General features: G+C 48.6%; 1 protein-coding gene and 1 long non-coding RNA gene across 3 annotated transcripts; one reads left to right on the forward strand and one right to left on the reverse strand.

The window, feature by feature from the left end:
- Positions 1–3,808: 3,808 nt before the first annotated feature.
- On the reverse strand, positions 3,809–8,414 carry LOC135316128 (uncharacterized). 2 transcript variants are annotated; one of them, XR_010375574.1, is made up of 4 exons: positions 8,306–8,414; positions 5,099–5,152; positions 4,187–4,273; positions 3,809–4,093 (listed from the first exon to the last, which is right to left on the reverse strand). It is a non-coding gene; the product is annotated as an uncharacterized LOC135316128 (long non-coding RNA). The 2 variants fall into 2 exon arrangements; XR_010375573.1 differs by lacking the exon at positions 8,306–8,414 and adding an exon at positions 7,470–7,664.
- SRSF1 (serine and arginine rich splicing factor 1) lies at positions 7,880–11,883 on the forward strand. Its single transcript, XM_064468134.1, has 4 exons — positions 7,880–8,505; positions 8,851–9,035; positions 9,306–9,478; positions 9,742–11,883. Exons 1-4 carry the CDS (start codon positions 8,312–8,314, stop codon positions 9,934–9,936), a joined length of 747 nt encoding a protein of 248 aa, XP_064324204.1. The 5' UTR covers positions 7,880–8,311; the 3' UTR covers positions 9,937–11,883.
- The last annotated feature ends 2,095 nt before the right edge of the window (positions 11,884–13,978 follow it).

The raw sequence follows: 13,978 nt of genomic DNA on the forward strand, positions 1-13,978 counted from the left end.
TGTCCTCCCAGCACACAGCCCGAGCCCTGGGGAAGCCCCTCACAGCAGGACACCCCACCTGAGCAGCCTGGTGCAGGCTGGCCTCGGGGCTGGGGGTGCATGGCTGGGCATCGCTGCACTGGGGGTTTCCTCTCAGCTCCTCTCCTGCACGCAGCAAAACATGCCTGGACTTGATTTATTGGGGTGTAACTCATGCCTGGGGCTGCGTGTGCGCCCTGTCCCCTGTCCGGCACCCCCTAGAGTGGGAATTACCCGGCAGGGTCCAGCCACTTCCCCAGTCTGAGGGGTGCTAGTTATTCATGGCAATACTGGGAGGAGGTGTCAGGAATGCATTTCACAGCAAGGGAAGAGTAGAGGTTTCTAGCAAACAAAATACACATTGCCAAAGTTTGCAAAGGTGGTGTTTTTTTTTAAGGAAAGTAACAGCTGCTTAGGTCCCATAGCAAGGAAATATCCATGGGAGGAGAGCAAACCTCTGCACAGATGACATGCGTCCTTGGAAACAGTCCTCGGTGGCCTCAGACGGCTCTGCCTCCGTGCTGAGCTCTGCCTCCGTGCTGGGCTCCACGCGAGCTGCCATCAAACATGTCTGGCTTTGCCATGGAGCACCAAGAAGCCAGTGGGTTTCCCTGGGCTCCTGTGCTGCTGCCAGAGCTGCATCCAAACCTGTGCCCTCAATGTAAACCACCACATCTGGAAGGTGCGTTTCCAGTTCAGCCCAGTCCCACCAGTGCTCAGGGGGCACTTCAGCCCCAGTCCATCACGGTGCTTAGCTCATGTTTAACTATAAACAGGCAAGCAATTGGTTAGGGAGCAGAACTGCCCTCTGCCCAGGAGGATAAGGAGGAATAAAAAGGGGAATAATAAACAAAAAAAAAAGCCCTAGAAGAAAAAAAAAATACTGACGTCTTTGATGCTCTCAGAGCAAACAAAAGAATATGGAGGCACTGCTTTATGTTTGCCCCTAGGACCAGCAGCCCACATTTGTTGTTCTTTCTTCCTCTGCTGTTAACAGCAAAAAAGCCTTGCAGGGGATGGCCCTGGGCAGAGCGCGCTGCGGCCACACGGGCCATAATGGAAATCTGATGGACCTTGAAGCAGCGTGTGCTTGTGCACAGCCCGGTGATGCATCACCGCTGCTTCAAACAGAAAGCAGATTCCAACTCCCTGTGCGCAGGGGGCGAGGGGACGTGGTGCTGGGAGACCGCGGCTGGTGCCTCGTGTGTGGGATCACATCGGTGGAGAACAACTGTCCTAGGTGGCAGCAGCCCCAGGGGCCAGCAAAGCCCCCTCCAAAGCCAATCCTAATGTGTGCTGGGCTTGAAACTGGCCCACCACAACAAGAAGAAATGAGGGCTGGCATGGGAAGGAGCTCAGCAAGGTGTGTCTCACTGGTTTGCTCTGGAAAGGCTTTGTCCCGTTGTGTCCTACCTCCCCACCGGCTCCTTTCTCAGTTCACAGCAGCGCTGCAGAGGGTAAACTCAGCAAATCCAGTTCCCATCGCAAAACACTGTGTCTCTTTAAACACAAAGTGGTGCGCACCTAATGAAAAACTCTTTTATGGAAAGGCAAATGAAGGAAGCAATAAAGTCCTCAACATTATCCAAAGCATTGGCTTTACAGTGCACTGGTTCCCATGAAGGAAACGCGGCTTTTACTGGTCCTGCGGCTCCCCGCACTCGCCAGCCCAGCTCTCCCAGACCTCCTCATCCTGTGAAGCTTGCTGCTCCTTTGATCCTTTCTTTCTCATGTGTGGTATTTCAGAATATAAAAATGTTAATATGCTTCCTGGGAAACTATCAAAATAATATCCGACTTCATGCTTGGGTGCTGCCTCTAAATTACAATGATCTGCTATTCTTATTTACTATCCTCAAGCAACTGCACCCAAAAGGCATACTTGGAAAAAGAAAAAAAATAGGTTTCGTCTTGGATTTCACGTTTAGTTGGGCTCTCCTGGTACCAGTAAGTCAGGTACCATACACGAAATGAAAACCGTCTTGGTTTTGCTTTGCCCCGCACAGCAGTGAAGGACAGCTGCTGCCAGTAGAAGAAAGCCAGGGTGTTTTCACTCCTAATTTCTGACTATGTATTTTAACTTCCTTATTTAAAAGCAGTGGGTTTTGCACCTTTCGCCTTCTTTAAGAATGATTTGGATACGAGCTGTGAGGTTTCCTAAACGGGGAACGTCTAGATAGTAAAATGCTGTGAAACAGGATTTCCAGCGGGAACAGAAACAGGCCTTTCTACAGCACCTTTTAGCTGGGGTGCTGGGCTCGGCAAGCTGCTCAGGAACTGGGCAACTGCTCCCACCCAGGCCTTTTGTAAACATCTAGGTTATTTTTCCTTGTTTGTTTGCCTTTCATTGAGCTCAGACAGTGAAGATATACGGCTTGGAGTCACTCCTGCCTTAGCCTGCGTGACTTTTTGCATTCAAGCATTTATCACAATCCCTCGCCTTTCTCAAATGTTTAAAGTTACGCCTGTCAATGAAACAGTTCCTAAAACTTTATTTGTATTTAAAAATATTCTGCTTGAAACAGATTTTAATGTATTTCTCACTCATACTATTTCCTTGTATTAAAAAACTCAGCAAACCCACATTGATGCCACGGGGGCTGCATCCCATCATCTCTTTTCAGAGGGAGCAGGGACGTCGGCAGCGCTGCCAGCGGCTCTCTGACAGAAAGCTAATGGAAAACCTCCTTTTAAAAACCACTGAGGCCTAGCAAATTTGGGTTATTTTTGGAAAACAAAAAGATCCAGCTCTACCCATGCTCCTGAGGCTCAGCGGCGTGGCCACCATGACGTCTAAATTCAGAGCTCTCGCTGCCCGTAGCAGGGCAGCTGCCAGCACTTTCCTGGTGGGGAAGGTGACAGATGCCACGCACCAGATAAGAAGCTATCGATACCTCTAATGGACATGAAGGAAATGCTGCCTGTTTAAGAAGCCCCGCAGCATGGGGCTCTTGCTGCAAGGGCTGGCTCACTCGGCATTACGGCCCCGGTGTTTTGTCGCCACTCACTGTTTCAATTCCCTGTATAAGGATGGCATCATTTGCTCTGAATCGAAGCACAGCAGTGGGAAAAGAGGTGCTGAGCAGGGTTGGTGAGATCCCAGAGCTGGTGCTGTGCCACCAGCTTGCATTTCAGCAGCAGCTCCTTGGCAGATCCCGGCACGGAGAGCTCAGCGGCCACATGCCGCATGCCTGGGGCGTGGGAAGGCGTCGAGGTGAAAGCAGGCAGCTCCAGGAAATGCCCAGAGAAATAAAAATAGCAAAAGAAAAAGGAGCGAAGGAGTGGCTGTGGGGGAAACCCTCGCCGGCAAGTCCCCGCCTAACCACAAGGATCTTTCTGAAAAGAGTAACCTGAACAAATACACTCTTTTTTGCTTATTTATTCCTCAGCAGGAATAAACCTTCGCAGGTTTATTTCCATTAACAGTTTGCATTCATTTTCCTCCGTCCACATCAGGCTTTGAAGCATCCCACCAGGCACGGGGAGGGAAGAGCAATGAAACCGGCTGCTGCAACGTTCAGTGACAGCAGGAGACAGGGAGCAACAGAGAGCGGGCAGAAGGAGCCCGCAGAGCCCCGTATGAACGTAAATGTTTTATCAGGGAAATAATTAAAATAGATTTGGGGGGCTTATTTAAACTTTTCAGTCTGTGCTAGCTGCTGCCCCTTCCCCTACGCACCTCCAGACGCGGTGCGCTGGCATGTGGGAATCAAAGGTGAAACCTGCGCTGAAAATGAGAGTAACATAAAAACAAGACAGCAGAAACTACATCAAACCCCTCATTTTAAAAAAATTTTTATTTATTATTAATTTTAATTGCTACTAGCAAGACAAATTACCACACATGATTTAACTACATTCTGCTTCCTCGTGCCCTTCCAGCCAGCCCGGCAGGTTGCTGGAGACCAGCCCGGGGTGATGAGGTGGCTCATGGTCCTGCGCTGCTGCCGCCGCAGGAGCGGGTCTGGGCTGTGCCGCAGGGTCCCGCGAAGACCTCAGCAGCCTGCTCTGGGGACCTTATGATCACAGCTCCGCCAAGCACATCGTACTTAACAGCTGTAATGGTGTAGCTGTTCTATTGAAGGAAAAAAAGCAATGTTTTGGAATTTATAAAAATGAGCATTTTCACCATGCCTTCCAGGCGTGATTTGAATTCAGGCGGTGTTACCTATGGAAAATGCCAGTCGATGCAGCCTGCTCTTCTGGGTGGCTTTCCTTCTTTAAATCTCTGCCTGAGTGTGTCCTTTCAGGCCAGCTTTCAGGAAAAATGCACGCTATCAGTGTGCTGTGTTTTTCCTTTGCATCAAGACATGCTACAGCATGTGCATATGAAACCTTTTCGCTTACCTATAAATCTACATAAATAAAATGAGCTCTGCCATCATCCACTCTTACGGGAAACATTTTCAGACTTACACACACTTTCCTTGCTTTATCAACATACTCAGAATTTCTTTGAAAAAAATCACACTCTATTTTTGCTTTTTTCCTACATGCAAACTTTGATAACATTGAGGCACCATTTACAACTGAAAGCCCCCAGAACATCAGCTTTCTATTTCAAGCTCAAAAGACACTGTGCAGTTTTTGTGTTACTGTCCAAATGCCAAAAGAAACGACTCAAACAGCATATTCAGAACAACTGTTACGGGAGGGAAACAGCAGGTTTGGACAATTCAAAGCTTAGTTCTCCAAAAAAATATGTTACAACTTAAGATGCTGTTTTAAAAATGACCCTTTTCTTCCAAACAATCTGAGCGCTGATGAACTGTTATTTTGCAACAAAGTAAGATCAGTCAAGACTAATCCCAGCTGGATTGTACCATACCAAGGAGGCTGCCTGCGACTTAGAGCAAACAGGTTCTCGCTAACAGAGCCAGGTGAGCAGTAAAGGCGATGAAAGCCAGCACGCAGAACTGCAACCTAACCCACCCCGCTCAGACACGGGCTGTGGCCCCAAACGCTGCCAGCTCCTCCTGGGGAAAACGCCTTGCTGCCGATGCCTTTCTTTTGTCGTAAATAAAAATGGGCAGTGACCCCCTTATAAAGCATTTCAATACCTTTGCCTAAAAAGACCCACCTGCAGCATTGGGATGGTTATTTGCAAAGAGCGAAGAGTGCACCGTGGGGAGGTCTGGGAATGAAGGGGAGAGGAAGGAAGGCTGTGAAAATGCCAGAAAGGGCCAAACCAAAGTTGCTGGTTTTCTTTCTCTATGTGAGAAGACCTAAAACAGACTGAGGAGCAGCTGCAACAGTGTTCTCCAGCACAGCTCCACCTGGGTAAGTTCCACATGCTGAGACACGTCCCGTACTGAGTTACACCGTTAATATTTGCATTTTTCGTCAATATTCTCCATTTGAAAGCCCTGGTTTTCATTACTCATTCTGAGAATGAAAGCTTGTCATTTTACAGTAGTTGGCTTTTTTTTAAGCAAGATTTTTTGCCATTTCCTTCCCAGTAATTTATTTTATACATAATTAATGTTGAATGATTCTCCACATACACATTTTGCCAGAAAGCCAAAAGCAACTCTGACAAAGCAAATAAACGTTCTGCAGCTTATCCAACTGTTTTAAGCGCTCCGCTGATAACAGAGCTAAAAAAGGTAATGAGGAAGAAAACATTCAATATTTCTGTAGACACTTCATTAAGGTAATTAAGGCAATCATTTAAAGCAGTTATGAGGATTATTAACACACAAAGGAAATTACGCAACAGGGTTTTCACAAACCAGGCAGACTTACCATTATTTTATGATGCCTTTAAGAATAACTTTCAGCAGTTTAATAAGCTTTTGAAAATAAGGACTCATTTCTTGGCAAAGGACGGAGCCTTCCCTACACCTGGGAAAAGCATATTCAGGGTCGCTGAGATTTGGTTTTTCTTTTTTGCAGGGGGAGGAGTTGTTCTTTTACTTTAATACGCAACAAGGATTTCTACTGAGCTGGCAAATAACTGAATTAGCTTGTTAAATTGCCCTGGTACAAAAAATGTATTTGCCCAAAATCACCCACCGAAGTCACGTAGATCAACGGTGGGACCACAGGGCCACTGCAGTCACCGTCTCACCATTTCACACTCTGCTACAAACAGAACTGGGAAACCATAACAGGCTTTTAAAGATGTAGAAAATCCCCAGATACTCCGTAGTTGATACTTTGCAAACCGCCACTTCTGAAGATGGTCCTTCTCATAACATCTTTTAATGATTAATAGCAGTCTTTATTTAAACCACTAGCAATCTAACATAGATATTACCAATGTTAAAAATCACTAGAGCAAAGCACATTACCGTTCTTCAACCTACACGAGAGAAAAATGAAAGGCATTTATAACAGTCAAACATGTTACAGCGTTACACCGAAAATATTTTTCTAACTGTTAAGTCATCAGGATTGCTGTTTTCTAGAGGAATATGCATTTTTAATTAACACATAAAAAATGAAGTATGCGTAACAGACTCTACTGAAGAGGCATGACACATTTTTCAAAATCCCTTAATTAACTTAGGAGCCTAAAGGGTTTTTCTACACGCTCTACTACTTTAACCCCATCACGGTGGTTATAGTGACTCAACCCTTCTGGCACCACGCGGACTTGCTTGTGCCGATACAAAAGATACCAAGGGATAAATGAGACATCCCCATTGCAAAAGTACAACTATTTAAAAAATTTTTTAGAAGTATCCCTCGCATATCTGTTTTATCTTGTGGATTGCAGGAAAACAAGTTGTGTTGGGTTAGGGCAAGGTGGGACACGCCAGGGAAGAGCTGGTGTGCTCTAAGGTTTTGGGGCACGCTGAAGTCGTTTGTCTGTCTAAAAGTACATTTACTGCCGTAATACATCTTCTAGAGCTTTGTGACAAACTAGACTACTATACTGGTGTTTTAAAGAGACTTTATTTAAATTATGATCTAATAAACATGACATAGTCGTACCTATTTTCTTGCCTCTTCCCCAAGAAAACCTTTTCTGCCCCCTTTTGTATGGATTTCTCATGTAACTCTACATTAAACCTCTGAAGATGCATCACATAGCACCCAATTCTGCCGGAGCACACAGCCCTCAGATCATGTTTTCATAAACGTGCTCACTTGAGACTTGACTTTGCCTCAAATGCTTTTTTGTTTCTCCACTTTTATTAACTTACATAGACACAGAACAAAACCAGGAATGTTCTTAAGGTTTGTTCTGTTCAAAGTTAGCCTGGAAAGTAGATTTGAGTATCCTTTGAGAGCAAATCATGAGGTTAATCTGATATAAGAGCCCCCAGGAAACACAATATAGCGTTCAGAAATGGGAGAGCACAGTTAAGGGGGGGAACCCCAAAAACCAACGGCCCTAAAATTTAATGCCTGCTTAAGGGATGCTGCAGCAGGATGCTCACATGGCTGAGCAGCGGACCCAGGCCTGGATTCAGCTCCCTGTGCCCTCGGGGCAGCCATTTTACCTCAACGCGGCCGAGCCGCTCCCAGCTCGCCTCCGTCCTACCCTCGGCCCTCCTGTCCGCCCGAGGAGCGGGCAGAGGCCTTTTCCCCACGGCCCCCGGGCACGCCAACACACGACAGAGCCGTCACCACCTTCCAGCCGCAGCCCCTCATCACCCGGCGGGGACCTGCCTGCCTGCCCGCCCGCCCGCCCGCCCGCTCCCTCCGTCCCGCCGCCATCCCGCCCCTCCCGCCGCTGCACACGGCCCAGCCGCCCACCCGCGCAGTGCATTGTGGGACGCGCCCCGCGCCTTGGCGCCAAGCGCCGCCGCGGCGCATTGTGGGATACACCCTCCCCTGCCCCGGCCGGGCCTTCTTGGCGCGGGCGCCGCACCGGACGTGACGCCACACGGCTTGCCGCCGTATTAACGGTGGTTGCGGAGTGCATTCTTCCCCTACCGCGGGCACCGTGGAGCTTTCCGAGGGAGAATCGAGCTTACTACAGCCCCACACCCCGGGCTGCGCTGCCAGCGTGGGTTCGGCCCCTTAGGTGGGGCCGCCGAGGGGCGAAAGAGTAGGAACTACTTTCCTCCGAATCAGCGCATGCGCAGGGCGGAGGAGTGAGGACGCGGCGGAAGACGCGAGCGCCGTCTAGTTCGCCGTCAGCGGGGGAGGTGCTGCGTCCCGGGGTGAAATCGCTGCGCGTAGTAGGAGCGCGAGGGGAAGCTGCGGTCGCCATTTTGAAGCGGTTGTTGGGGGAGGCGGCGTGTGTGCTCCCGTCTGCCCGGCCCGGCCCCGCGCCCGCCCGCCCGCCCGCTCTCCCTGCTCCGGCCCCTCTACCGCCGCAGCCATTGCTGACCTTGCCATGTCCGGAGGGGGCGTGATCCGCGGCCCAGCCGGCAACAACGACTGCCGTATCTACGTGGGGAACCTGCCCCCCGACATCCGCACCAAGGACATCGAGGACGTTTTCTACAAGTACGGGGCCATCCGCGACATCGACCTCAAGAACCGCCGCGGGGGCCCGCCCTTCGCTTTCGTCGAGTTTGAGGACCCAAGGTAAGACCCCCACCACCACCCTCGGGCGCTCCCCTGGGAGCGGGGACGGCCCGGGTCCCGCCGCGGCCTGTGCCGTGTCCCCCGGCCTCGGGCCCGCGGTAGGGGCGGCCACCGGCAGCCGCCTCTTCGCTCCCGCGGAGCACCGTTCCCCTCCCTCCTCGGGCCACGCTAACGGGCCCCCCGCGCCGTTGCGGGGGGGAGCGGCGGGGGGTTGGGGGGAGGGCGAGGCGGGCGGTGCGGGGTGGGGCCGGCGGGAAGCGGGAACAAAGGCGGGGGGGCGGTGCGTGGGCAGGGCGCGGCGCGGGGGGGCGGCGGCAGTGCTCACCGCCCCGTCCCGTCCCGCAGGGACGCGGAGGACGCCGTCTACGGGCGGGACGGCTACGATTACGATGGGTATCGCCTCCGCGTGGAGTTCCCTCGGAGCGGCCGGGGCACCGGCAGAGGCGGCGGCGGCGGAGGAGGGGGCGGAGCCCCCCGGGGCAGGTACGGCCCCCCGTCCCGGCGCTCGGAGTACAGAGTGATCGTCTCGGGTGAGTCACTTCTCTCTTTTAAACTCAAGTGCTCCCCCGGGGTCCTCCAGGCAAGCTTCCCAGCGAGAGGGGTGGTGTAGCTCCGAGTTGTTTCTTAAAAAGCATCGCCTGGCGTAGCCTGGGAGGAATGCTGGCCGTGTGAGGCTAGCAGCTCCTCGAGGCAGCCTGTCTGCTTCCTAAATAGTCTCTTGTTTGCTGCGAGCTGCCTCTGTAACTACAGGAAGTGAGAATATAATCTGGTTTTAAAGTAATACCTTGCTTTTTATATAGGGCTGCCTCCAAGTGGAAGCTGGCAGGATTTAAAGGATCACATGCGTGAAGCAGGTGATGTATGTTATGCTGATGTTTTCCGAGATGGCACTGGTGTCGTGGAGTTTGTACGGAAGGAAGATATGACCTACGCTGTGCGAAAACTGGATAACACTAAATTTAGATCTCATGAGGTAGGTTTCATACTTACTTTCTTTGGCCAGAATTGGATACAAGGGGCTTAACAGTAGGATTTGAAGGTAAGGAATGTGTGGTGTTTATTGGTTATATATAAAGCAGCTAAATAAGTTGGTGGTCAGTTTTTCAGGAGATAGACTTTAAAGCATTTGTGTCTATTTCTGTGCGGTAGTAAATGATATCTTCAGTCTGTCAGCATGCCTAAAAAGATGGCCCTAAAGCCTAGACTTTTCAATCGAAAGTTCTGTCTATTCAATAGGGAGAAACTGCCTACATCCGTGTTAAAGTTGATGGCCCAAGAAGTCCAAGCTATGGAAGATCTCGGTCACGCAGCCGTAGTCGTAGCAGAAGCCGTAGTCGAAGCAACAGCAGAAGCCGCAGTTATTCCCCAAGAAGAAGCAGAGGATCTCCACGCTACTCTCCCCGCCACAGCAGATCCCGATCTCGTACATAAATGATCACTAGCTCTGATCTTTTTGTAGAACCCCATGTTGTACACAGTTTTCCTTTACTTAGTACAGTCTTTCATTTTTTTTTTAATTCAAACTGTTTTATTCGAAATGGCTGAAGTGTTGAATTGCATTCTTGTGTAAAATCCCTAGTGAGTATTTGCTCCTTAACATCAACATTCCCCTCATGTCTTTGGTAAATTGTATTTTAACTGATGTCAGTCAGGATTGTTTCAATTTAGTTCTAGTTAAGTACCAACATTCTTCGAACTGTGGTATTGCTGTGTAAATGTCTCAGTGTTCAGCTATGGTTTATACGAGCTGGGGATGTTGGGATGTTTGTGGCTAACTTGTCTCTTCTGGGGGATCTTATATTTTATCTTGCCTTTTCGTGTGTCTTTCTGTAGACATATCTGAAGAGATGGATTAAGAATGCTTTGGATTAAAGGATTGTGGAGCACATGTCAATCATTTTAGGATTGTCAAAAGGAGGATTGAGGAGGATCAGATCAATAATGGAGGCAATGGTATGACTCCAAGTGCTATTGTCACAGATGAACTTGGCAGTATTGACCTTATACTGAGAGACAGGTTAATTGAGTACATGCACCTACGTGTCACTTCAGGCATGTTCTAGTTACCGCAGACTACAATTGCTCTTTTCTTTAAATTTTTTTTTGGGGGGGGCAATTGTGGCTAAATACTTGCTTTCGTAATTCTCTATTCCATTCTAGTTTTTTTTTAAAGGAATAAACTGGGACCGGGGTGGGAGTATTGGTTTACTTTGTCATGCAGCATTTGGTTACAAGTGTTAATGTAACATAGTATTCGTACACTTGTAGTAGATCAAGGGTATCTTTAAATCCGAGTATAATATCAATACTGCTAAAATCTGCATGTCCTCTGTGTGACTGATACAGCGTTGCTATTTCATTTTTTAAGTATCAGAATGAAAGCAAAAATAGAAAAAAAAACCTTGTTGGGAGTAATTTCTTAAGTCTCAGCCCTGCCCCCTCAGACTAATTCACAATTGACTCACCGATATGTTTGAAAACTCCAGTTAGTTAATTTTGTTACCTTCCAGCTGGGAGTGCTAGCTATAGTTTAGACATACAGTAGGTGGATAGCTTTAGCAGTAAGCTTTTCCAGTTTCATGAACATTTTTTGCAACCACAAAACCTGTAGTGCACCACCGTACGAGCGATGAGTATGTTGGCATTTTCAGTTGACATATTGTAAATATTACAATGTTTCCTCCAAATAGTAATTAACATTTCTGAAAAATTATCTGAGCATCACCATTCAGAAGTTTGTTTTGGGGAATTGATAGTTATTAATGTACATCTGTATTAATTGATGGCAAACATAACTGATCATTCCCCAGAATCCTATTTTTTCATTACAGTATCTAACTTTTTGCCTCCTCTTTTTTGGTTTTGCTGGTTATAAAGGTTTGGATTGGAGAGGGCTCACTGGATCCCAATCCTTGGAGCTGGATCATTGGATTCAAATCATAATGTGGATAGGATAGGGAGGCTGAATTACAAGGATTCATGGAGCGGGATCAAATTACCAGGAACATAGGAGTGGATTCCTGCCCCAACCAAACCGCATTCGTGTGGATTTTTTTTTATTCAACTCAATTGGCTATTCCAAAGATATTTTTTTCCTATTTTTGACGATTGGAGCCCTTAAGATGCACGATGGAGTTTTTCATTTTTTTGGTAAAAGGAGCAAAGCGAGGACCTGGAGAGGTACGCTGGAGCAATCTCCTTGGAAGGATTCAGCACGAGTAGATGGTAAATGTTAAAGGGGAAAAAGGGGGGTTTGTTTAAAAAAAGTAAATAAGTCATTTCTCTAAATTTAAAGACAAAAATTGGAGTTAAAGATTAAGTAGGTTTTCAATTGGCTATTGCCTTTTTTCTTTGACAAATAAAATTTTTAAAAAAACATGCATGGTTGTCATCATTTGTTGCTAAGAGTCTTAGTCTTTGCCACTGTAGCATTGTTAAATCGCAAGTTTTCAGACAAAAGGCTTTTGTGTCGAACAGAGATGTAGTGTTTCACAGGAAGCATTGATGTTTGAGCTTCTTCCAAATAAAGGATCAGTTCCCTGGGAAATGGGTGGAATTTATTATATGAGTAGGTGAAAAGGGGGGAAAAGAAAGAATTCTCACTGCTTAAAAGAGGATGCTTTAGTATTAATGTTGTTGCTAACGATACTCTTCTGAAGAGATCACAGAGGGAAAATGCGAGATTAATCAGGCTCAGCTCTGCCCCCCACAATCCTCTTGAAAATAAATACGGGTAGAAACGTGTGTGTAAACCTCCCCGACGCCTGCTGTCTGGAGGGTTTGGCGGACTGGAGGCAGCGTGCGGGAGGCGAGGAATGATGCGGGTTATGGAGGAGCCGGGTCACCGGTGGCAGGTCGCTGAGCCACCGCCGTAGGCGTGGGGTGATCGTGCCCCTGTGGCGTGCGCAGCTCCAGGCCAGGCTGGAAACACGGCACCTTCCCTGGGGGAATATTCTCGTTGCTCAATAGGAAGTAAGCCAGTGTTCCTTTGGTTGTCTGATGCAATTACATTGCTTGCTTTGCATATGTTTGGTTTCCAGTGAATTAAAGAGCAGGGTGTTGGCATGGAGCGGAAAGGCACTGCTTTCTGCGTGATAAAATTGCCAGTTTGAGGGAGCGCAGAGCAGGTGGTGATCAGGTTAATGTCTAAATAGGGTACTTGTGTAAATAATGTACATTCTGCTTTTGGAGATGGATGGCTGTAGGTTGCTTCTGTATGGCAGGGAAACAGAGCGTCCTGTACGGAGTGGGGCAGGAGGGTTGCTGTATTGTAAGGTGGTATTTCTGTTTGGGGCAGGACTCACAGATTTGGGCTGTGAGCTTGGCACACTGGCACGCCTAACTCCGTGAAGGGTGCTGTGTGTGGCGACAGGAGTTTGTTACAGAATGTTGTCTCCCTGCAGAAATACTGTATGGCCAAAGATGTGTATATGAGATGTACTTTTTTCCAAGAACTATGAAATCCTGATAGCGAAGCACTGCATTTGAGGGGGGAGGTGGAAGCGATGTTGTGGATAGAACAGACTTAACTTTGGTGCTCGAGTGGCCGTGGGATGATGCTGGATGGGAAGAAAAGAAGAGCTGTAGAGCTGAGTGGGGTGAGATGGGAGGTGCGAAGGTGGGGTGGCCCTTGCCCGAGAAGTTGGCTGGTCAGGGTGTGGGAAACAAGGGGAGTGGGCAGGGCACGGAGGTGTGCGCCTTTACAGAAAAGGGAAGTTTGGCCCAAAAAACCCCAAATCCTCTGTGTTGCTCAGTTCTGTCACCTGTGTTCAAAAAAGGTGAAATGGGAGCAGTTTTAAAGCAAAGGTTATGAGCGTGCTCAGAGAAGCAAAACCTTTTCTTTTGCAAAAGGAAACCTGAAGTTTAGTTTGACTGCACTAAAGTATTTGGAGAGGATCGCTTTCTGAGCGCGTAGGGGTTGGGAAGAAAGTGAACCTCATGGGGAAGGAAGAGCAAAGGAGGCGGGATTACAGTCCCCTCTCTGAAATACCAGAGTCTGGGTTCTGACCCAGGGAGTCCAGGCAGAGCCGGTGGTTCTAGGCAAGTTTATAAGGAGCTAATTAATGTTCTGGAGCACTAATGTAAGGGGTGGTTCAGCTGACTTCAGGACACAGAAGCATCTGAACATGCTGTAACATTAGGGGTGCGGGGGGGGCTTTGAAAGTGCCAGGCTTGGTCCTGGTGCTGGAGAGCTGGCAGGTGAGGGCTGCGTGCGGAGAGCGGCGACGCTTCGGCTCGCAGCGCTGTGGTGTGCAGCTGAACTATGCGAGTGGGAAATACTTGACAATTGTTTGCGTCAGAGATTGTCTCAAAGTGGTTTGCAGCTGTAGTAAACATCACCCTGCGGAAAGGCCGTTCCTCCCCGGGGCGGGAGCGCGGCAGGGCACCGAACGCCGCCGAGGAGGAGGCAGTAACACTGGCGTTTCTCTGCGCCGGGATTTGTGGACAGTGTCACCTTCGTTGCAAAGCTCCA

Source organism: Phalacrocorax carbo, chromosome 17 (genome assembly GCF_963921805.1).
Source record: "Phalacrocorax carbo chromosome 17, bPhaCar2.1, whole genome shotgun sequence".
Lineage (NCBI taxonomy): Eukaryota > Metazoa > Chordata > Aves > Suliformes > Phalacrocoracidae > Phalacrocorax > Phalacrocorax carbo.

Excerpts from the sequence above, each read along its gene's own strand:
- SRSF1 (XM_064468134.1), top strand. The coding sequence starts at position 8,312 with ATGTCCGGAGGGGGCGTGATCCGCGGCCCAGCCGGCAACAACGACTGC. Across the intron at positions 8,506-8,850 it reads GTCGAGTTTGAGGACCCAAG|GGACGCGGAGGACGCCGTCT; the intron begins GTAAGACCCCCA and ends CCCGTCCCGCAG. Across the intron at positions 9,036-9,305 it reads GTACAGAGTGATCGTCTCGG|GGCTGCCTCCAAGTGGAAGC; the intron begins GTGAGTCACTTC and ends CTTTTTATATAG.